The 22,636-nt window shown below is 60.8% G+C and overlaps 1 protein-coding gene across 3 annotated transcripts in view; it reads right to left on the minus strand.

Moving 5' to 3' along the window:
• ARID3A (AT-rich interaction domain 3A) overlaps positions 1 to 16,555 on the minus strand; it is a 36,467-nt gene extending 19,912 nt beyond the window's left edge. Inside the window, exons 1-3 of one of the 3 annotated variants that reach the window (XM_060094787.1) lie at positions 16,498 to 16,555; positions 12,366 to 13,023; positions 11,044 to 11,362 (exon numbers count right to left, since the gene is read on the minus strand). In XM_060094787.1, coding sequence (XP_059950770.1) covers positions 11,044 to 11,362; positions 12,366 to 12,754 — 708 coding nt within the window. In that variant the 5' untranslated portion in view covers positions 12,755 to 13,023; positions 16,498 to 16,555. Of the gene's footprint in view, positions 1 to 11,043; positions 11,363 to 12,365; positions 13,024 to 16,168; positions 16,294 to 16,330; positions 16,407 to 16,497 lie in introns of those variants that run through there. The other 2 variants (XM_060094786.1, XM_060094785.1) reach the window with 2 other exon arrangements.
• Between the last annotated feature and the right edge of the window lie 6,081 nt (positions 16,556 to 22,636).

Here is a 22,636-nt window from a genome sequence, read left to right on the forward strand (position 1 = left end):
GCACACCCACCCACGAAACAGATATTAATAAAAGTTCCAGAAACGAGTCATAGAGCCTGACCACGAAGCTGACGATTAAAGGTGCTTCTTTCTGGATTTCCAGATGGTGAGGTTCCAGGGAAGTGCCCTTGTCTCTGGGTCAACCTTTCATGTACCTGGGGTCTCCTAGAACCTCAGTCTTCCTACCTGTGAAGTGGGCAGGGTGCACCTGGGTCATCCAGTGGGGGACTAGGGAACCATGGGAGCAGATTGTGCTGAGAGAAGAGTCTGGCTCCAGGAAAACGACTGGGAGGTTGGGGGGCAGGGAGGAGGAGCCACCTTGGTGACAGAACAAGGCTAGTCACCCGCCAGCTCCATGTCACAGCTGGGGATGCCAGCAGGCCCAGCGTTGTTGAGGACGCACTCAGGATGGGGAACCATGAGGAGAAACTTCTAGGAAGGCAGCTGCCCCGCGGCACGCAAACGACATGCAAATCCGGGCGGGCAGCCTCCCATCCACCTGGGAGCCCCCACCCACAGGCCTGGCTCTGAGCAGACTGCTATCTGCATGGGAGCCCATTTCACAGACGGGGAAACCGAGGTGCTGAGAGAAAGCCGCAGAGCTGGACATGAACCCAGTACTGAGCCCCTTGGTGCCTCTGGACCACCTCAGAGCCTTGTGGGGTTGGGGGTGGGACCCTGCCCGAGACCGCCTGGCACTCAGGGGGCAACGGGCAAATGCTTTGGAGTCAGACAGCCAAAAATCCAGAATCTTCTCCCTCTTCACTCCCTCCCTCCTTCCTGCCAGCAATTACGAACCTGACGTTCCATGCTGCTCTCAGGGCATTTCGTTTGGGGGTCCCAGGCCCCCAAAACCCAAGGACGGTCGTCTAGCTACCACTTAGCCGCTGGCTCAGGGTTCTGAGCCCTGCACCCAGGGCCTGGCGCCCGGGGATTAAAACTCCCACCATGGGGTTTCTTCTGAACGGAAGCAGCCCTGTTTCCCTGCAGAAGAGCCGCCGGCAGCCGGGAAAGCACCAGAAGGGACTCTCCTAGCAGTCCGGCTGTTCATAAAGATCCACCTGCCCAGGGAGCGAGGTCCCCGTCACTCCCAGCCCGGGTTCGCTGAACGGAAGTGCAGTAGCGTAAGAGAGCAGATCGCTGCCCCTCCCTGGCTGTGCTGACCGGGTCCCCACCGTCCCCGGGCCTCCCCCAGACAGCGCAGGAAGGAAGGGGGGTGCTTCTCACCTCTCGCCCGGAAGTCAAGAGGAAGGGGTCCTGGACAGCTCAGGGCTGGGGGTTCCCGCCCGGCACACCTGCAGGAGCCTCTGCCAGACTCCAGGCCGATGGTAAAACAGAACCTGCCCGTGGTGGCCAGCGGGCCCAGGGTGCCAACAAACCTACCCGCCGACTGCAAGAGGGGGACCCTGCTCCTGGAACATCCCACCTCCCAGGGAGCAGCTCCTGCAGTGAATGAGGAGGAGAGATGAGACCCACGCTGGGCACCCGGGGGCCGAGCTGGTGCCCACCACGCTCGCTCTCTTCCACCAGGACCCTCAGTGACCAGTAACCTACAATGATGACAACAGAACACCAGCTCAGACACTGCCCCTGTTTTCCAGACGGGGAAATGGTGCCCAGAAGGAGGGTGTCAAGAGCAGCTGCCGGGGCCTCCCTGGTGGCGCAAGTGGTTGGGAGTCCGCCTGCCGATGCAGGGGATGCGGGTTCGTGCCCCGGTCTGGGAGGATCCCATATGCCGCGGAGCGGCTGGGCCCGTGAGCCATGGCCGCGGAGCCTGCGCGTCCGGAGCCTGTGCTCCGCGACGGGGGAGGCCACAACAGTGAGAGGCCCGCATACCGCAAAAAAAAAAAAAAAAAAAAAAAAAAAAAAAAAAAAAAAAAAAAAAAAAAGAGCAGCTGCCACCTGCACCCCAGCCTGGCTGGGCTCCCCCAAGATGGCAATGGCATCGAAGAAAAGAATAACCCTCGGGAACTCCCTGGTGGTCCAGTGGTTAGGAACCTGCACTTTCACTGCAAAGGGTGCGGGTCCAATACCTGGTCAGGGAACTAAGATCCCGAAAGCCGCGCCCCAGAGGTGCCCTCAGGCCCCACTTCTCATCCAAGAACTGGGCACCCTGTTGGCGGGTGCATGGACCAGCTGGAGTACACAGGGAGGGGCCGGGCGGGCCGTCGGCCGGGCAGGGTGCCAGCTGAGGCAGGGGCCGCCAGGCCGGGAGAGGGTGGCAGCCAGGCCCATGCACGCCGTCCACTGGTCACTCGTGGGAAAAGGGCAGATGGGAGTAATTACAGGGTGACGGGGGCAGGTGGGCAGATGAGGGTGGAGGTCGGAAAGAAGAAAGGAAAAGGACGAGGGAGAGACAGAGAGAGATGTGAGGGAGAGACAGAAACCAGAGACCTGGGGACAGACGGACCCGGCCAGGTTCCAGGCCCGGCTCCCACATGCCAGGCAGGGGGGCCTGGGGGAGTCACACCGGTTCCAGCCTCCAGCAAGGCCCCAGGCCCAGTCAGAACCATGGGGAAGAACGTAACGGGGCTTGTCCTAAAAGGGGGGATAAAGAAGAGAAGGAGAGGGCGGCCCACCCTGCCCAGAGTTGGCAGCCCCTGGGGCTGGGGGCGCCCCCCTGGGTAGGGGCCTCACAAGCCCGGAAGATCCACATTGGAAGCCATGGGGTGGGTTGGGGAACCTCAGAGACCCCTCACGGGGCAGAAAGAGAATGTGACACAGCCCCAGGGCCCACAGCCACTTCAGCCTGGACAGAGGTGCCTCACCTACCCCCAGGGACAGGAGCAGGAGTCACACCCCCGCCTTGAGAGAACCCCTGGCCCCACCCAGACAGACCACATGGCCCCCCACCTGGACCTCTACGTGGCATGGACCCGGGTCTGCCCCATGGCTGCACACGGACCCTCTCAGCCCTGTTTGGACAGATGCTTCCACCCCGACACGTGGACCCTCAGCCCTGCCCAGACCCAGCAGGTCCCACCACCCAGCGTGGTCTCCAGGCGCACACGGACACACCCGTCCAGCCAGACCCAGACACACAAACAGACACACCCTTGTCCGCTGGCTGGCTCTCAGATAATGGCCCCAGACGGCCCCGCCCTCGGCCGCTGCACCCACCCGGCCCGCACTGCCACGTGGCCACAAGGGCAGCCACTTCTGTCTGCTTTGTTCACAGGTGCATACCTGGTGCCCAGAATGGGGCTGGTACACAGCAGGCGCTCCATACGTGCCTGTGGAAGGCCCAGACTCAGACACACACGCACGCGGGTGCCCAGCCTGGCCTTTGCGCCGTAAAGCAGTCCCATGACCCCGTGGACCACACAGTCAGGGTCCCCTAAGGAGGCTCCATGGCCGGGCAGGCTCCCTGAGAATCTGCCCGGCATTGCTGAGCCCCAAGGATCAGGGACCCAAAGCCCTCACTGGATTTTGTATTCATTTCCTGGGGTGGCAACAGGCCGGGGGGGCTTGGCACAGGGATTTGTTCTTACGCGGCTCTGGAGCCCAGACGTCCAGAATCCAGGTGAGGCGGGGCTGCGCTCCCTCCAGAGGCTCGGGGGAGGGTCCTCCCTTCCTCGTCCAGCTCCTGGGGGCCACGGGGCTTGTGGCTGCATCACCCCAGTCTCTGCCGCCAATGTCATGCGGCCATTTTCTGTCTCTGTGTGTCCCTCCTCTTTTTCTAAGGGCACTGGTCACCCTCCTCCACTATGGCCTCACCTTAACTGCATCACACCTGCAAAGACCCGATTTCCAGACAAGGTCCCCGTTCTGAGATTTTGGGCAGACGTGCCCATTTGTGCCCCCCAATAGGTTTCTTCCTGGAATTAGGGTTTCATCTGTTCCTTGCTCGTTGTCTGGAAGGCGGGGGTGGCGGCAGGCGGTGCTGACTCTGTGCCCGCCACACCCCTCAGCCCCACGAGATCCCCGCCGGCCCTGACGAGGGGCAAGGCTGCGTCCCGAGCTGGGGCCTTCAATAGGCAGATTGGTTACCGTTTAACCCCGTGACCCCCAATTGTCCTCTGGCTGAGCGCAACTGGGCGAGCAGAGGAGGGCGGGCCGGCCCCGCCCCCACGTGTGCCCACCCACAGCCCACAACCCCAGCTGCCCCCGGCCCCTCCCAGAGCAGTGGACGGCGTCTGCAAACGGGGTCGCTGGGCCTTCCAGAGGGCCCGGGATGCCCCTCCTAGTCACCACAGGGGGTGCTGGCTCAAGATCAGAAGGCTCGGAGGGTTGAAGGGTCTTTGCGTCAGGTGGGGAAACTGAGGCACAGAGCAGGTGAGCCCTGCCCAGCATCCCCCGACTGCACCTCTGGATCAGAGAGGGCGCACCCCTGTCCAAGATCACACAGCACGTGAGGGGAGGAAGGGATGTAATCTGGCGGTGGGACCCCCTGCAGCCTCTGAGGCCCTGGTCACACCTCGCGGCTCCCTGAGGCTGCGTCAGCAAGGCGGCTTGGGAAGCCACGCGGACGGGCGCGGGCGGCTGACCTGTGCCCGGGCCGCCGATTCAAGCCACTGACTGGGGCAACGTGACTTTCTGGCTAACGGTTAATGGGCCCCACCACACGCTCAAGATTCCCGAGACACGGGGCCAGCGGGGCCGGCGGGGGGGCACGTAAGGCTCACACAAGGGCACACGTGCACACACACACGTGTGTGCTTGCAGACCCACAAGCATACAGCCACATGCACACAGAACAGCCACGGGAAAGGGTCACCTGTCATCCACTGTACAGACATGTGGACCAGGCACAGCGCTGGGATCGACACACACGGATACACAAGCTCAGCCACCCAGACCCCAGGATACACTCACAACACGTCCACACAGGCCAGGGCCAAGTCGCATGGGGGTGCATGCAGACATACACAAACACTCCAGACACGGGGACACACAAGCAGACGCCTGAGGTGACAGCTACACACACAAGACGCTGCAGATGGGTCCACGTGGCCCCAGACCGTGCACACAGACACACGGGAGAGCCATGCCAGCAAACGCATGGTCACGGACACCACAGGGGGGTCTCAAGATGCCCCCAGAGCCCCGGCTCTGCAAACACAGACCCCAACACACACGGGGTCCCTCGAGACGGGAACCCCCAGCCCACAGGGACCCCACGCAGCCACCACATCCCCACGCACACGCGCTCGCCCACGTCAGCGGGCTGGACCCCACATGCGCCCCACGCCCGCCGGGCACCACGTCCTCCAGCCCCATGTGTGTCATTAGAAAGCGTGGGGAGGGGCCGGGCACTTGGCAGTGGCCACCGGGGTGGGGAGCAGCGGTGGGCATGGGGGTCCAGGCCACAGCGGCAGTGACCCCTTGGCGGTGACCAGGCAGCCGGGCGGCGGCGCCGGGGCCAGATAGGGCTCTTCCGGCTGAGTCAGTGTGGTTCCCAGGGCTGGCACGGGTGGGGGCACGGTGCCAGGGCTGCAGGCGGCATCCTCCCCGTGCCCGCCACGGCCCATCTGGCTCCACGCCAGCAGCCGCAGTGGCTTTGATGAGGTGGGCGCTGTCCCAGGCGGGCAGGGCTGGGCTCCCAGGGGGTTTCCTGGCACCGGTCCCGCCCCCAGCACGGGGCCCAGGGACCCCGGCACCCCAGGAAGACGCCCGGCGCCAGAGCTGGCCTGCAGGACCCATGGGCCTGGGCCCAGCCCACGCTGCCCCAAGCAAACCGACTCAACGTCATTGGGCTCAGAAGCCAGTGCCTGACCTCCAAGCCTGTGCCCAGAACACACTCCACCAAAAAACTCTCCTCCTCCTCCTCCTCTCTGGTCCCACAGGACCGGCTGTAGCGCTGGCCTCTTCCACTCCTGCCTGGACTGTGGAGCCCAGAAGGGTTCTCCCAGCATCCCTCTCCCTCCCCCAGCACTAAACCATGCTAAGGCCCCCCTCTGAGCCCACCTTTGCTTTGCCCTAATGTCAGCCGACCCCTACCCCTCCCACTTTACGTTCCAGCCACGCCGTTCCAAGATGCAGGCCCTAACCCTTCTCTCTCCACCTGGCCAACTCTTACATGTCCTGCAAAGCGCCAGCTCCAAAGCCCATTCCTCTGGGCAGCCTTCCCTCTAGCCCAGCCCTGACTCTTCAGGGCTGAAGTGCGTGTGTCCCTCTCTGGGCCCCCAGCCTCTGGGGGCTCCCAGGTAGGATGAAGAAACCATCTGCCACCTCTTCCCAGAGTCCCGGCAATTCCTGCTCCCTAACCCCACCCCATTCAGCCCCAAGCAACTCTCATGAGCCCAGAGATGTTCACTGCAGTGTTGTTTACAACAGGGAAACAGGAAAACAGACCAGCGTGTTGGTGTCAGCTCCACAAGGGAACCTCTAACAGCTGAAAAGAACCCGGCTACTTGAAACACTCTGATCAAACAGACAGATGCAGAGTGAAAATGATGAGAAAAAATGAGAAAAGCAGTACGTCCAGCTCAGCGTTTGGCAGATCCTGGCAGCCCCCCAAGAGACCACACTTCGATACCTTACGCGTCACATTTCTGTGTAAATGGACAGAGAAAGGCCTGGGAAAACCGTAGCTGCTGCCAGCTAGGTCACAGAGGGGGCTGGCAGGCCTCAGGCCTCAGCGGAATCCTTCCCTTTTTATCCCCCACCGGAATGGTGTCAAGTGTCACTTCTGGCATCAAAAAAGGACTTTAAAAATGTATATACGTGTACCTTCCATAATTTAGAAAATCAAAGTGAGGTGAAAGGAGCAGAAAAAAAACCCCAAAATGTGACCCCAGTCTCTTGCTGAGGATGCATCTGAGGCCCAGGGCTTCACCCCAAGTTGCCTGAACCCATTTCCGGGGCCACACACGCTGGGGTGGAGGAGGACACCCACGGGAATTCAACAGGCCCCAGGAGGCCAAGGGAGGGGAGAGGGGACGGGCGGGGTCCACAGCAAGGCCTCAGCAGCCCCGAGAGGCCTTTCCTGCCTGGGGGCCTGTGTGTCCAGGCACTGGGTCCTGACACCCTGCTGTTGGGCCCTGGACCAACCGCCTCCATTTCAGACTAGGAGACCGAGGCTCAGAGGGCCACCCGGGCTCCCCCGAAACCTGCAGCCAAGGGGGCTTGCCCCCTGCCCCTCACCATCTGTCCACTCCTCCAGTACACCCTGGGGCCAAATCCCAGCTCTGACACCTCCCCCGTGTGACCGTGGGCAAAGCTGCGCGACGGGTCTGTGCCTCAGCTTCCACTACCGCACGACGGGGCAAATGCAGTGCCACCTGCCTCACCATGAAGTGAAGGTACATGAGACACACGCGAGACGCTCCAGCTGCCGCCTGTGCATAGTTGGGCAACAAACACCAGCTAGAACCGTCATCTCTATACCTCTGAGCTCATTCACAAGTTGGGAGCAGACACGACCTTGAGAGGAGGGAAAATAAAGCTCCAGACCTTTAATGCAAATCAGAACCACAGTGAGATTGCACGCCACCCCACCAGGACGGCTGGAATCAAAGTCATAACCACAAGCATCGGCGAGGACATGGAGAAACTGGAAGCTTCGTGTGGCTGGCGGGGATGCAAAATGGAGCAGCCGCCGTGAACAACAGCAGCTCCTCAGAAGGTTAAACACAGACTTACCACGTGATGCAGCACCTCCACTCCTAGGTACGTGCCCGCGAGAACTGAAAGCACGCGTTCACGCACAAACCTGTACACGCACATTCAGAGCAGCCAAAGGGAGAAACGACCCAGTGTCCATCGGTGGACAAAGGGATAAATAAAGTACAGGATATACATGCGTATAATGGAATATCACTCAGCCACAAAAAGGAAAGAAGCACTGACACTCGCTACCATATGGACGTACCCCCAGAACACGATGCTCAGGGAGAGAAGCCAGACACAGAAGGACACACAGGGTGTGATTCCACGGATGGGAAACGTCCAGAACAGGGAGATCCACAGAGTCAGAGAGTGGGTTCCTGTCTGTCAGGGGCTGGAAGAGGGGGTGGGGGTAAGAGCTAAAGGGTACATTTTAAAAGGTTTCTTTTTGAGGTGGTGAAAATGTTCTAAAATTGACTGCACAACCCCGTGAATGTACGAAAAACCACCAAATCGTGCTTTCAGTAGGTGAATTATGTGCTAGGTGAATCTTAAGTCAACAAAGCTGTTAATAAAAACCCCGGCGTTTCAGTCATTGAGACTAAAGATTCAAATCCTTAAGTGGCTGAAGATCTGCAGCTAAGACTCTGCTTGCTTAAAATCCCATGATGGCACAGCCCTGCTGGTAAGAGGAAACCACCAGGATTTCACCAGGATGCCATACCTGATGGCAGCAGGCTGAAATCCTATTTGCTCCCCATGACACACTACGATCCCAGCCAGTGCTGGCCTCCATCAGCATGAGTCCCTGGGGCCCCATGGCAGCGAGGTTCCAGGCTTTCAAGGAAAGATTCCGTGGCCCTGAGCCCGCTGCTCCCGGCCCCTCCCCAGCCTGGCTGCCCCCCAGACCCTGTAGCCGGCGGCAGAATTTCACGGCTGTCGAGGGTTTTCGGGCGGAAGTCAGGCCTAGGCCCTGCCAAGACCAGGGAGGAAGAGGCAGTGATGGTGCCAAGCAGGCGGCCGGCCGGCCCGGCTGCCACGTGCCAGGAAGGGGGTGGGGCAGGCGCCAGAGTCAACACAGCCCCCGACATCTGCTGGGCTGGCTGGGCCCAGGCCACTGTTGACACTGGCCGCACAGATGCCTGGCCAGCTGGGCGGGAGGGCAGTGCTGGCAGCTGGACCTGCCACAAACAGGCAGGCACAGGATCCTGGCGCTGCAGGGCAGCCCCCCGCCTGCCCACAACTTCCCTTAGCCCCCACCGTCTTGGAATCCAATTCCATCCCCCGCGGGGCCCAGCCAGGCGGCGGCGTCTGGCCTCCACACACAAGCCAAGCTGCATCCTACCCCGGGGCCTTTGCACGGGCTGTTTCCTCTGCCTGCCACACCACCATCCCTCAGTGTGAGGGCCCAGCTCCTTCTCCGACCAGGCTTGGAGCAAGTGCCACATCCCGAGAGGCCTCCCCACATCCCCAGCTGGATGCCAGGTCATGTTTCCTCACCCCTTCCTACCCATTTGTTTACGGACCTTCTCTGAGTCCAGCAGGGGAGCTGCATATCCAGTAGGTGCTCCATAAGCGTGAGACTGACTGTGTGATCTGGGTTCCCTGGGCCCCTTGGGCCTCAGTTTCCCCAACCGTGCCCTGACCCTGGGAGTCCTCGAGACATCATCATTGTGTCCAAAGACCAGCGGGACAATGGCCCCTGGAGGCCCTTTGTTCCTGATGGGCCGAGGGGGCTTTGTGGTCAGGACACCTGATCCCTGGACTCCGCCTGGCCACCCAAGCCCCATCTCCTGCCAGTGTTGGGCCACACAGCAGAAGCTGCTGGGCGGGGCCAGGGCTACCTGTCGACCCCCAACCCCACAGGGGCTGCGGCCTTGTCCCTTCCTCTGGCTTGGCCGTGACCCTGTGAGGCGGGGGGTGGGAGGTGTCTGGCTCTGGCCCCCAGCCTGGGGCTTCCTGAGGGTTGGACTCAAGTCAGATGGCAAATATTCAGTGAGTCCATAAATATAACTCGCCCATGAGGTTCCCATTTGTGTTATTTTGACCCCAGCGGACGTCAAAAGCTCAGTTCTGGGAAACCCGTCCCCCACCCCCAATGCCTCGCCCCTGTTTTCTTATCTGCAGAACTAGACAGACAGCAACCCAGCCACAAGCAGCTCCTCAAGAAGAGGAGGGAAACTGAGGTAGGGAGCAGTGGGGGGGACCCCTGATCCCAGGCACTGTCTCAGGCTGGGGTCCACACGCAGAGGAAAAGCCTTCAGGCGGGAGGGGGCAGCCGGGGCCATGCGTGGGGAGCGGCCAGCCACGCCCTAAGGAGATGACGTCTGCTGGCTGTCATCCCACCCCTTGGCACTGCCACCCGCGTGCCAGGACGCAGCCGGAAGCCAGGCGGCCCCACCCATCCCGAGATGCCTGGGCAGGGGATTAACCTTCCTGCCCATTCCTCAGGCTGGCCTCCTGCCTCGGGGCCGCTGCCCTGGCTGTGCCCACCCCGCGGGCACTGTCCCCTTCTGCCTTTATACCTGCCCCGTCACTCCCATCACAGCCCCTGGCTTGTTCTTCTCACACTGTGTGTCCAGTTTCCAGTTCTGTACTTTATCTGAGCTTTCTGAGGGTTGCCAGGGTCCCAGCACCCTTTTCCCACATGGAGGCTGGGCCTCATGCTCCTTCCAGGAGGGTCCCACTGCCCATTCTGGAAGCCAGCACGGGGGGAGGGTGCCCCAAGGCCATACACGGCCACCTCCCGGCTCCCATGCGCCTGGCGCGTCCATAGCCTCAGATGAGGCTCAGGCGCTGGGCCTGGGAGGCTAGGTCCCCACCGTCCACTCTTGGAGGTCGGGGCAGGGCCCAGCTGGCCTCAGGCTGGAATGCAAGCCCAGCCGGCCGCCCCGGCCGCCATCTGGTTTCCATCTGCCCAGCCCAGCGAGGCCCAACTTCAAAGGATCCCCCGCCTGGCCACTTCCTCTGCCCTGGCCGCCCGCGGGGCAGGCACCAGGACAGCCCGCTTCCTCCCCACCCCTCCGGAGCCCCCAGGAGCTGCTCAGCTGTCCACACCAACGTGGCCACCCCCTGCTCACCCCCCTCTCCACAGCCACAGGCTCAACAGACCAGACTCGACGCCACGGACAAGGCCTCTGGCCCTGTGTCCCCGAGCCCACGCCCCTGCCCCCCTGATGGCCACACCGATGAGCCCCGCGGAGCCTCGTCCAGGCACGCGGCCTTTCCCAGGGCCGGTCCCTCTGCTCAGAACCCTCTCCTTGCTCTATCTCTCTGCTTGTCCTCTGGTGCAGATGGAGCCCCCCGAACTTCCCCCTCGTGTCCCCACATCCACGCATTTACCAGCCAGCCCGTCCCACCCACGGGACACAATCCCACACTGTGGCTTCCACGAGATGCCCAGCACCCGGCAGGCGAACAACGCCTGACCATCGGGGGCGGGTCGGAAGGACCCTGGCAGCGACTGCCCGCAGCCCGTCAGGACGCGAGGCCCACCTGCTTGAACTGCTCCTCGTACGTCCAGTCCCCGTGGTCCGGCGGCTGCAGCTGGGGCACCGCCTGGGCAGCCCCTCCGGGGAGGGCCAGGCCAGCCCCCGGGCGCTCCTGGCCGCCCAGAGCCCGGGGCCCGCCGTCGCCACGGAAGGCCTGGAGCGGCTGGGCTTTGCGGGGGAACAGGGCTGCAGGGCCCGGGCCGGCGGAGCCCGGGGGCCCGAGCCCCTCCTCGTCCTCGTAGTCCTCGTCCTCATCCTCGTCCTCGTCCTCGTCCCCCAGATCTTCCTCCAGCTCCTCCTCTTCCTCCTCCCACTTCGGCTTCCTGGGGCAGACACGGGGCGCGGGTCAGGGGAGAGGGCGAGGCCCGCGCCGCCTCCTGCCTCATTTTCCCTGTCTGGACGTGGGTGAGCAGCCCCACGTGCTCTGGCTGCCGAGAGCGCCCATGAGGAGACCAGCTTAGATCTGGGCTTTACTCTCCTTGTTCCCAATTAGCTCAGAGCAACTAGAGGTGCCCCTTTGGCATAAACCCCAGCCCCTGCCTGCCTGCTAACCCCGTCTCCCCTCCCGTCCCCTCCATTGCACAGGCTTCCTTGCTGGGCCTTGAAAATGCCAACCCAGTTCCTGCCTCGGGGCCTTTGCTGAGGCTGTTCTCTCTGCCAGGCATGCTGTTCCCCGCTCCCCCTTGCCCTTCCCAGAGGCTGTCACCTCCGCAGGGAGACCTTCACCCACCATTGCCCGAAGCTGATCCCGGCCCCAGCCACCCCGCTCCCCAAGACCCCTGCTTTATTTTCTTGGCAACTCCGATCACAGCCTGCAATCGCCCTGCTGCTTTGCTCGTTAAACATCTTCCCAGAAGGATCCCACCGGGGTTTTGCCAGTGCCCAGCTCAGGGCCTGCATCAGACCCCGGGGAGATGCATCCGGGGGCCAATGGATGCTCATTCTGCGCAGGTTGCACCCGGGCTACGGCCTCTATTATCTGTCCCCACCACTAAATCTAGTACAGCCTCGCCAAGCGATGGGGACCATTGGCCACGTGTGAGTAGCTCCATTTAAATTAAGATGAAAGAAAGCTACACAAGCAGATCCCAGCTGCACTGACCACACTTCTAGTATTTGTCAGCCTTTTGAGACGGGTGGTCCCGATCCTGGGTGGTGCAGGTGAAGAAATGTCCACCGTCCCCCGGGAAGTTCTAAAGAACGGTATGTCCTGGGTAGTCAGCAGGACAGGGGTTTTGTCCTTCCTCTGTGGTTGTGTCCCCAGGGCTAAGAGCCGCCGGCACGTGGCAAGCGCTCAGCATGGGGGGCCCACACACCCCAACTCACAGGTCATCGTCGGAGCCCTCGAAGTGGCCGTCACCTTCGGGGAGGCCAGCCGCCTCCCTGCCTCGGCCGGGTGCGGGGGGAGAGCCTGGTGCCCCCTCTGGGGCCACGTCCTCGTCCTCTGAGCCGGGGGGCCCATCCTCAGAGCTGCCGGGGCTGGGCGCGTGGCCGAGGCCGGCGGCGGCGGCTCGCATAGCGGCCAGCGCGGCCATCTGCGCCCGCTGTATCCGGGCGCTCTCGGGCTCCCTGTCCTCGTCCGGGGCGGCCCTGGCACGGGCCGGGGGGCCGGCCGAAAGCTCGGGGGGTGGCGGCGGTGGCTGTCGGGCCTCCAGCTCCTGGCGTGCCCGCTGCTGCCGCTGCAGGAGCGTCTCCATCACGGCCTGCAGCTTCATGGCCCTGCGGGCCGGGCCGCCCCGGGCACCAGGGCGGGGCGGCGGCGGGGGCGGCCCCTGGGGGGAGGGGGCCCGTCCGCACTGCAGTGTGGGGGCCGCGGGGGAGCCGGGGCAGTGCAGGGTGGCGGGGGGCAGGGGCGGGGGCCGCCGGGCTCAGGCTCAGGGCTGGCGGGGCATGCCAGCGGCAGGCGGGCGACGCCGCCTCCTTCTCACACTGGGCACTGGGGTGCGGCGGCTGGCGGTTGGCTCATTCACGTGTCTGCAGAAACCTGGAGGTGACAGGAGAGACCGTCAGACCACCTCAGAGGCCTCTGGGAAAATCCTTTCCATCCACGCCCATCAGTGTGCAAACCTGGGAGCCTCCCTGGAGGTGGAGGAGCACGTTTGTCCCACCTGTCCCCACTCTGTCCACCCTCCAGAGGGCTGGGAAGAAGTGTCACCCCACACTGGACTCCCGAGGGCCTCGAGTCGGCCCCCACCTGTCTGGGCCACAAACACTTAGTGGACAACAGCACCCCAGGGAAAGACCTCGGATTATAGCTTCACAAACAGAAACAAGGGGACAGGGCATTTCTGGCTTCTGATTGGCTATAGCCAGGACCACCAGAGTCCTGGGGTTCTGGGTTCCGGTTCTGAGTTCTAGGTGCTGCTCGGGCCCCCGGGCATCTCACAGGCACAACGGCCGACCCAGATTGAGCACCTGCTGTATACAGGCTAAAGCTTCCCCACTCATGCTCTCACCCCATCCCTAAACTTCAGTCTCTTTAGGCCTCAGTTTCCCCATCTGCAAAATGGTGCCCGAATGGCACCCACCTCGCTGCGCCCAAGCAGGGATGAAGCGAGTGTGTGATGGTAAAGGCGGGAGCACAGCAGGCACTCGCTGGACTTAGGGAAGGAGGCTGGATGGTCCCCATTTTACGGATGGGGAAAACTGAGGCTCGGAGCTGCCCTGCTGGAGGACACACAGCAGGTTCCAGGCAAGGCTGGGAGTTGAACCCAGGTTTGGGTGATGTCAGAGCCTCCCACACGGCCCCCACGTGCCTTCTGCAGGGAGTTCCCCTGCCCTTTGGGACCCCAAGTGGGGCCAAGGTCCCAGAAGGCAATGCGCTCTGCCCCCAGCCCGGGGTCCCTTCAGACCACTGCCAACCCACCTTGCCAGGGCCTCAGGTGGGCTCTGGGTACAGATGTCCCAGAGCCCGGCACAGCTAGGCACCGCCAAGGACAGGAGGATGCAGGTCCCACCCAAGCCCCACTCACCCAAGCCCAGGCCACACCCCACACCCCCACCCGCCCAGGCCGCCAATAAAACAGACTAGGCAGAACCCAACAGGCCTGGCAGTGACACCCCAGATGGTACATCATAGGAACACAGGAGGGTCCAGGAGCCACTCCAACCAACAAATGAATCCCCAAAGGCTCCGGAGCAGCTCCTGGGGCAAAGGGGGCCCACACACAGGAGGGTCCAGCGGCCAGAGGCTCCTGGTAGCGGGCGGACACTGGGTCACCAGGCTGGCCGCCCTCCCGGCCCCTCCTGTGACCTGGTAAGAGAAGCCTGACCCCCCCGCCCAGGGGAGTCTTGCAGTGTAGACCCTCCCAGCCTCCCCAGTCATGGGAGGGGCCCTCTCCCCAGTGCCTGGGCCTTCCAGCAGGATGGGTGAAAGGGCAGTGGGGGGAGCAGGTGGGGGGGTCCCTGTGGGGAAGTCGGGAGGGACCCGTCCCCGAAGGGCCTCAGTATCTAGCAGGGGCAGGGGTCCCAGGGCACAAAGACCCTCTCAGAGGCCATAGTGCTGGAGAATGACCAGCACAGCCTGTCCTTAGAGGCAGCAGGATAGCACCCAGTCCCCACCCCCCGGGGACAGGCGGTCACCCCCCCACACCAGCCCCAAGAAGTGCTGAGGGGACACTTCTCACCCAGTGTCTAGTCTGGTCTGCTGCCCCTCCCCCACCTTTGACAACTTCAAGACGAGCCCCCCCTCCCCACGGAAACGCTCTGGGCAACGCCCCCCCTCTTTGGGGGGCAGAAGGAAGAGGCCAGAGGAAGCCACGCCCCCTCAAGCCACCCCCCCCCACAGGCCTGCTGGGTTTAATGACCCTTCCGGGTCCACGGGTGGGGGAGGGGAGCAGGGCAGGCCTCCACGTTGGGGCTGGTGGAGGGGGCAGGTGGGAACCCCGGAGACCCCCTGGGCTCTAGCCTGGGCCCCCCCATGGCCGCCATTAACCCTAAGCTGGTGACGCCCACCCCCTCCAGACCCCTCCCCCCCAAGAGCCCTTTGTCCTCAGGCCCTACCCCCACTTTATGACAACCCTAGGGGAGAGGCATTCCCTGGCAGGGACCGGGCGGGGATGGGGGGGTGCTGGGTGGCCCTTGGGACCTGGATGGGGGGGCAGGGAGGGATCTGGGGCCACACCCTCCCCCCCCCCATGCCTCCCGGAGAGAGAGGTCACCCGCTCGGCCCAGGGCTTGCAAAACACGGTTATTTAAAGAGTTGTGCAAGGCTGGGGCCCACGGGTGGCGAAAGGGGGCCCTCACTTCACGAAGGGAAGAGGAGGGGGAGGGCAGGGCAGAAAGCTGGGGAGGGGGCTAGGAGAGTCCGGAGGGGGCGGCCCGGAGGAAGTGAGAAAAGAAACACCGAAAAGGGAGAAGAAATAAGACGACAGAAACCCCAGTCTGACTTCAAAGGCTTCTTGGAAAGCGGCCGATTTGCATGGTGGGGGGGCAACCCCTCCGGGCCGGGCGACTGAAAACGGAAGATTATTGACAAACCGGCCGCCCGGGGTCCGCGGAACGTTGGAATTGACCAACGCGCGCTCCCCGAGCTTCCTGCGCCGGCTTTTGTGTCTGGGGGGTGGGCAATGAACGGGGCAGGGGGCGCTTTTCCCGGGGATCCCCGCCAGAGAGTCAGGGCCCGGGCCGAGCCCACCCTGGCCGCTGGCCCCGTGGTGTCCCCTCCAGGGGCCCCTTTCTGCCCCAGAGCTCACAATTTATAAATAAACCATCCAGGCTGGGGAGGGTCGCCAGGGAACTGCCCTCCCCACCCGGCGCTCCCACTCCCCTCGGGGCTCCCGAATAAAACACCGATTCCAGCGGGAGTAGATGAAACAACCCCGACCACAGCCCCCCGCGCGCGCATAGAGACCACTTCCTTCCGCTGGGAGGGGGCGCACACGCTCGCGACCCCCGGTCACCCCCGCGCCCGCCCCCGTACAATATGGCAGGGGGTGAGATCTCCAAGGGAGTCGCAGAGAAAACCACACAAACTCCGACCCACTGGGATCGCCTTTCCGGCCCTGGACCCCCACCCACGTCCCTGACCAACTTTGGGGACCCCCCTCATTGGCTTCCAGGGCGCGCGGCGCCCACCAGGGACCGAACGCGCGATTTAAAAGTCCGGCCCACCCCTTCCCCAGCCTCACCAAGCGGGGTCCGCTCGGGGGGCGTAGGGCCCACTCGGGGGGCGCATGCCCCACGCCTGGCGTCTGGCCCTGCCCCGGCCGCGCCTGGCCTCCGGCCCGGGCCGCGAGCTGCGCGCTGTTGGCTCCCGGCCACCGCCGGGTTTGTGCCGCGCGCCGACTCACCGAGTCTCCAGCCGAGTCCGCGTCTACACCCCCCACCGACCCGATTGGTAAAAGTCTCCCCGCGCGCGGCCTCCCCCGCCCCTTCCCTCCCGCCCCCCCCCCCACCGGCGCGCTCACCGCCCCGCAGACAAATCACCGGGTGACAAATCGCTCTCAGATGCAAATACCTCGCCGGTGATTCAGCGCCGCGGCTCGGGACGCGGGGAGGGGTCTCCTCCGCCTTCCCGGACGCCCCTTTGCCCCCCGCGCTTCGTCCGATGACGCTCGACAAGCACAGGGGTGCTGGGGAAGGGGAGAGAGTGGACGGAAATTTTTAGGTCGCGGCCCCTTTAAATGATAATAAATAATAAAAGGGAAGGGGAACAGGGACGCGGTATACCCCGCCCCCTATCTAGGGACAGTGGGCAAAGTGCGCGCCGCGGGCCCGAGCGTACACGATGCCGAGGGCGCAGGCGGGGCTGGGAGCGCCCCAGGGGGAGAGGGAGTGGAGGAGGTTGGGGCTCTGTCTGGATGGGATTTGGGAACGCTAGCCTGGTCCAAGACCCCTCCTCCCCAATTTACCGAGCATCTAGTATAGACCTACCGGGCTCAGAGTTTCACCCCCGCCCCTTAGACTAAGCAACTCGAGACTTCACCCCCCCAAGAGTGGTGCCTTGGTTTCCAAGTCTTTAAAATGGGGATTAGAGACTTGATAAAGAAAGGAGGGAGCTGCGGCGACGGGAAAAGAGAGCGGGGCGGGGTCGGAGGGAGGGAGCCAGGGCCCTGCGATAGGGGCGCTACACGGTGGGGAGGGGTCTGGGAGAGGGCGGGGCTGCCAGGAGCGGGGGCACCGCACTGTCAAAGGCGTGGGGGTGGGGAAGGGCGTCCAAGATACCTAGGAGGGCTCCTCGCGAAATCCTGTTGACCCCTACCCTCCCACCCCCACCTGAGGTTCCCATCGCCTCTTGGGAACCTGACTACCCACACCTTCTAGGAGGAGAGACAAGATTATCTTCTTGGTAATAATAGTTCAACAACAATTTTCACGTTTTGAGCGCTCGATTGTGCGGCCATGTGCCCAAGGCATGAGGTTCACATTTTTGTGTAGCAGAGACTCTTAATGTTCCCATTTCAGAGAGCGGGAAACTGAGGCCCAGAGTCGGTTGGGGGAGGTGGGCTTGGGGTTGTGGACTCAGGTGGGAGGTGTGAGCCCCTGAGGCCGCGCCTGTGAGCTAATCGCAGGGGCCCAGGCTCCAGCTCAGATAAGAGCCAAGTGGGAGCATTGGAGGGCCGGCGGGGGCCACCCAGAGGGCCCTCACAGGGAGGGGCCAGAGTCCCTGATCTTTGGTGGGGGGGTTGTGTGCAGCCCCCCACACACACACACAACGCACAGCATTGCCATCTTCTGTGGGTAGCCCCCTCTGGACATCACCCACCCCCCATCCGCTCTCTGGGGAATTCCCAAGCCCACGGGATGGGGCAAGGGAGCCACCCCCAGCCCAAGGCCAGAGTTCTGCCTGCCCCTTTCACTAACCCAGCCTTCCAGCCCCTGGGCTGCCCGTAGTCTAATGACAGCAGGTGGCAGGGAGGCCTCCACCTAGAGGCTATTAAACCGCCAACCCAAGCTGCCTGCCCCACCCCTGCCACCAGAGGGGCAACTGACTGCCCTGCCCGAGGAGAGGGGAGAGTTTGGAGACCCAGGTGAGCTGGAAGAGGGAAGCCACCCTTTAAGGGCCAGGCCCCAGATCAGTTCCAACGTGCAGGAAAGCCCCCTTTCCACCAAAGAGCCAAACCTCAGAATGCAACCCCTCCCCCACCCGGGGAAGGGGCCTGGGCCTCCCTGTGTCTCAGTTTCCCCCTCTCTAAAATGGGCCAATTTAAATTTATTCCTCCTACAGTGGTTTTGAGGATGACATTCCCCTCTGGTCAAAGGGAAGGGGGCAGGGAGGGGTCTCCCGACGGGCAGGAAGTGTGCCACTCTGTCCCCCATTTCCCAGAAGGAAGTGGCTGTCTCTAAGTAGCTGGGTGCAACTTCCCAGAGGTGCCTGGCCCGGAAGGGTGAGGAGCTGCAGGATTCCCAGCTGCCTCTAGTGAAGGGGGTCCTATTTTTAGCCCAGCAGGGAGCTGGGAATTGATACCAGATTTTCTGGCTCTACCAGGGATGGGCAGAAGGCCTGGGTTGCACCTGGGTCCTGGCTGTGTGATTTTAGGTTAGTACAAACCCTGCTCTGGTCTCTGTTTCTCAAGCTGGGAAATGGGTACAGCGACCCCCAGCCCTCTAAGGTTTCCTGGCCAGACCAGCTTGTGGGGGTCCTGTAAAAACCAGCCTGATTCTCACTTAGCCCCTCAGACAGTCACTCCTCCTGCCCTCCATTCAGGCTGGTGGGTGCAGCATCTTTTTAAAAGTTCTGGGACTTCCCTGGTGGCGCGATGGTTAAGAATCCGACTGCCAATGCAGGGGACAGGGGTTCGATCCCTGGTCCGGGAAGATCCCACATGCCACGGAGCAACTAAGCCCATGCGCCACAACTACTGAGCCTGTGCTCTAGAGCCCGCGAGCCACAACTACTGAGCCTGTGAGCCACAGCTACTGAAGCCCCCACACCTAGAACCCGTGTGCTCCACAACAAGAGAAGCTACCGCAATGAGAAGCCTGTGCATCGCAAAAAAGAGTAGCCCCCGCTCGCCCCCGCCCACCGGAACTAGAGAAAAAAAGCCTGCGCGCAGCAACGAAGACCCAATGCAGCCAAAAATAAATAAATAATATAAAATAAAATAAAAATTCGCCCAGATCACAAACTGCCCTCCTTCCCGCATATATTCCCCCTGAAACATATTTCTGCCTCTGGGCCTTTGCCCTGGCCATTCCCCTGCCTGGACCACCCTTCCCCAGCTGTGCCTTTTCATTCAAACTGGAACCTCACATCACCCTGTTTTATCTTCACCCAGGCTCTTCTGTTCAAAACAGCTGCAGTTGTTTAACCTCCTTAGCCTTAATCACGGCTGGTTGCATCTCCAATCCTGAGGTTGGGCCTGACACATAAATGTTGGTTGAATGAATAAATTCATGGGTTCCCTTCTGTCCTCCCTCATCCCATGGTATTTTTGGAGTCTATCTACACAGAGGTGGAGGGCAAGTTAACTATTCACCATCTCAATCTCAAAAAAAAAGGAAAGAAGAAGAAAGACCTGAAGGGGATGCTGGGCCCAGCCCCAAATCCCAGAACCCCGACTGGCCTCCAGGTTTCCTTGTCCCTGTGAACCGGGGTCTATGAAAATGTAATTATAACTTCTTTTAAAGTAAGAAGAGAAAAGCGAGTATAATTATAAGGAATAGATAGTCATGAATCCAGTCTAAAGTAATTCGTCATTATACCAACGCAGCTGCAAAATAGAATTTTTAATATTTTTTCATAGAAGGGGCCCAGGAGACCCAGAACATTCATAGTGCGGCTCTGCTTGACCCATTTTGCAGCAGGGACACTTTGAACCGCTGGTCCAGGTTGCGATACGCGTGAGCGACTCCCCCTAGGCCCTGGGGTCCCTTTGTGGGGTGGACCCACGGAAGCCAGGACCATCCGCGGGGTGCGCGCGCCCCCTGCCGGGAACCTGTGGACTGCAGCCGGGAGCGGGGCTTCCGCCAGAGGCCGCCAGGGGGCGCCGTCTCACCTGTAAACGAGCTTCCCGGCTCGGACGGGGAAACTGAGGCCCGTTGAGCCCTTCCTGTGGCTCCTTAGAAATGTTCCGGGGTAGAGTTGCCAGACAAAATACAGGACTTGTAGTTACATTTGGATTTCCAATAAACAACGAATAACTTTAAATGTATCCCAAATAAATATTGCACAGGACATAATGATACTAAAAAATTTTTTCACTGTTTATCTGAAATTGGAATTAACACTTCTCCCGACCCGCCCGGACCCCCGGGGCTTATCCCCATGCTGTGGCTTCAGGTCCCACCCCCACCTCACCCCCTCCCAGTTCAGCTGCACCAGCTGTGCCCTCCATCTGGTATGCTCTTCCCTCACCTCTGAGCTCAGGTCACATTTCCTGGTCTCACCTCCTCCAGGAAGTCTTGCTGGAATCACTGCCACCAAAGTCAGGCTCACAGTTACTCACAAAGGGCACACATATCTCCTTTGTAACCTTTTTCACTGCTGTTATTTGCATCTCTCTAGGTAGTTCACCACTCACTGGCCCATTTGCCAGCTAGACAGGGTCTCTGTGTGGGCAGGGGTCAGAGGGTGCCTCGTACACAGAGCCTGGCACGCAGAAGGGGCTCTGAAACTGCCCAGCTGAACAGACTTGAGGATAAACCAAGGGTCTGCAGTTTTGGAACGATGCCTCTTCCTGCATGTCCCTTTAAACCCTTCAACTTCATTTTTTAAAAACTTTTTCGAGATCACTGTACATTTTAAAAAAAATATTTATTTATTTATTTGGCTGCGCCGGGTCTTAGTTGCGGCACGCAGGATCTTTAGTGGTGGCATGCAAACTCTGAGTTGCAGCATGCATGTGGGATCTAGTTCCCTGGCCAGGGATGGAACCTGGACCTCCTGCATTGGGAGCGCAGTGTTAGCCACTGTACCACCAGGGAAATCCCAAGATCATTGTAGATTCTAATGCAGAGATATCTCTCTCATACCCTTCACCAGGCTTCTCCCAACAGTGACATTTTATAAAACTGTAGTACCACATCGAGATCAGGATACTGGAATTGCTACATCCCACCAATGGATTGGTATTTCCCATTTTACTTGTACTCGTGTGTGTTTTCTCTGCAATTCTATCAGCTGCGTAGGTTTGTGTCTCCGCCACAGTCCAGGGGCAGAGTGGCTCTGTCATAAAGGTCCTTCATGTTGCCCCTTTCCTGTCATCTCCTACCCTGGCCACCACTCGTCTGCTCTCCGTTCCCATATTTTTGTCACCTCAAGGACGTTACATAGATGGAATGGTACATCATGTAACCTTTGGGGACTTCCTTCCTACACTCAGCGTCATTCCCAGAGATCCACCCCGGGTGTGTGTGTATCAACAGTGTGTTCACAACTCAGACCTGCTGAGTGGGTGTGGATGGACCACGGGTGCACCTGTCGAAGGATCTCTGGGTCATTTCCAGTTTGGGGCTATCACAAATAAAGCTGCTATGATCACATGAGTACACGTTTTTGTGTGAACAGAAGTTTTCATTTCTCTGAGATAGGTGCCCAAGAGTCCCTCTGGGACTGTGTTCGGTTGTTTTTGTTTCGTTTTGTTTTTTTGGCCGCACAGCTTGTGGGATCTTAGTTCCCCAACCAGGGATCAAACATGGGCCCTCAGCGGTGAAATCATGGAGTCCTAACCACTGGACCACCAGGGAATTCCCTGTTTTTTGTTTGTTTGTTTGTTTCAAATTCCTTTTTCACAGGAAATCCTGCCACTCATTCCCTGAGTTGAGTTTTGGGGGATGGGGCGAGGAGAGGGAGGGAGGTGGGCAGAGCCTGTGGGCAAAGGGGAGATTTCACCCTCATGCCCAGCCTGGTGCAGAGACCAGGACTTGAAGACCAGAACAAGTGAGCTTCCGGCCAATGTCTATGTCAGAATGGAATGGCCTCCCCTTCTCATATAACATCTTTGCAAATTTGGGATCTTTGGAGACCTAGGATGTCCTCAAATAATTTGGAAGGACGGGGGCCCTCCAAGAGATGGGCGGTTGTCCTTCAGGGTGACTCAGCCTGAGGCCTGCAGGGCCTCACCCTAACCCTCCCCCTGCCTAGCAGGCACACGCAGCTCAACCCACTAAGAGGTGGGTCTGTTCCCCCCACCTTGAATCTGGGCATGACTCTGACAGCACCCAACAATTCAACGTGGAAGGAGTGAGGCTCTGCGGCTTCTACCTCTCCTTGGAAGTTTACACCAAGGCATAAGCCTGACTTTCCCCAGACTGCCATGTTGGGAGGAAGCCCAGGCAGCCTGTGGAGGAGTGCTTGGCTGCCAGCGTGAGACCAAAGCCTTCTCCGGCCTTCCTGGTCCAGCCGCTAGGTCGGCTACTCACTCAACACCACATGGGTCACAAGAACCGCCCAGCTGAGCCCACTCACCCACCAAATCGTGATTGGTAATACACTGATGCTGTTCTATGCCTCTCTGTTTTGGGGTCGTTTGTTACGTACTGCGAATCCTGTGTCTCCCAAGGACAGCTCTGTGCACTGTGCTCCAGGGAGGCCTTATTTATTTAATGACATCCATTATTTTCCAGCCAGGATTCTGGATGCTCACCTGGTAGCAAGAAGAGCACCTTTTCATCAATTTTTTTTTTTTTTTTTTTTTTTTTGCGGTACGCGGGCC

This window comes from Mesoplodon densirostris, chromosome 3, assembly GCF_025265405.1.
Source record: "Mesoplodon densirostris isolate mMesDen1 chromosome 3, mMesDen1 primary haplotype, whole genome shotgun sequence".
Taxonomy (NCBI): Eukaryota; Metazoa; Chordata; class Mammalia; order Artiodactyla; family Ziphiidae; genus Mesoplodon; species Mesoplodon densirostris.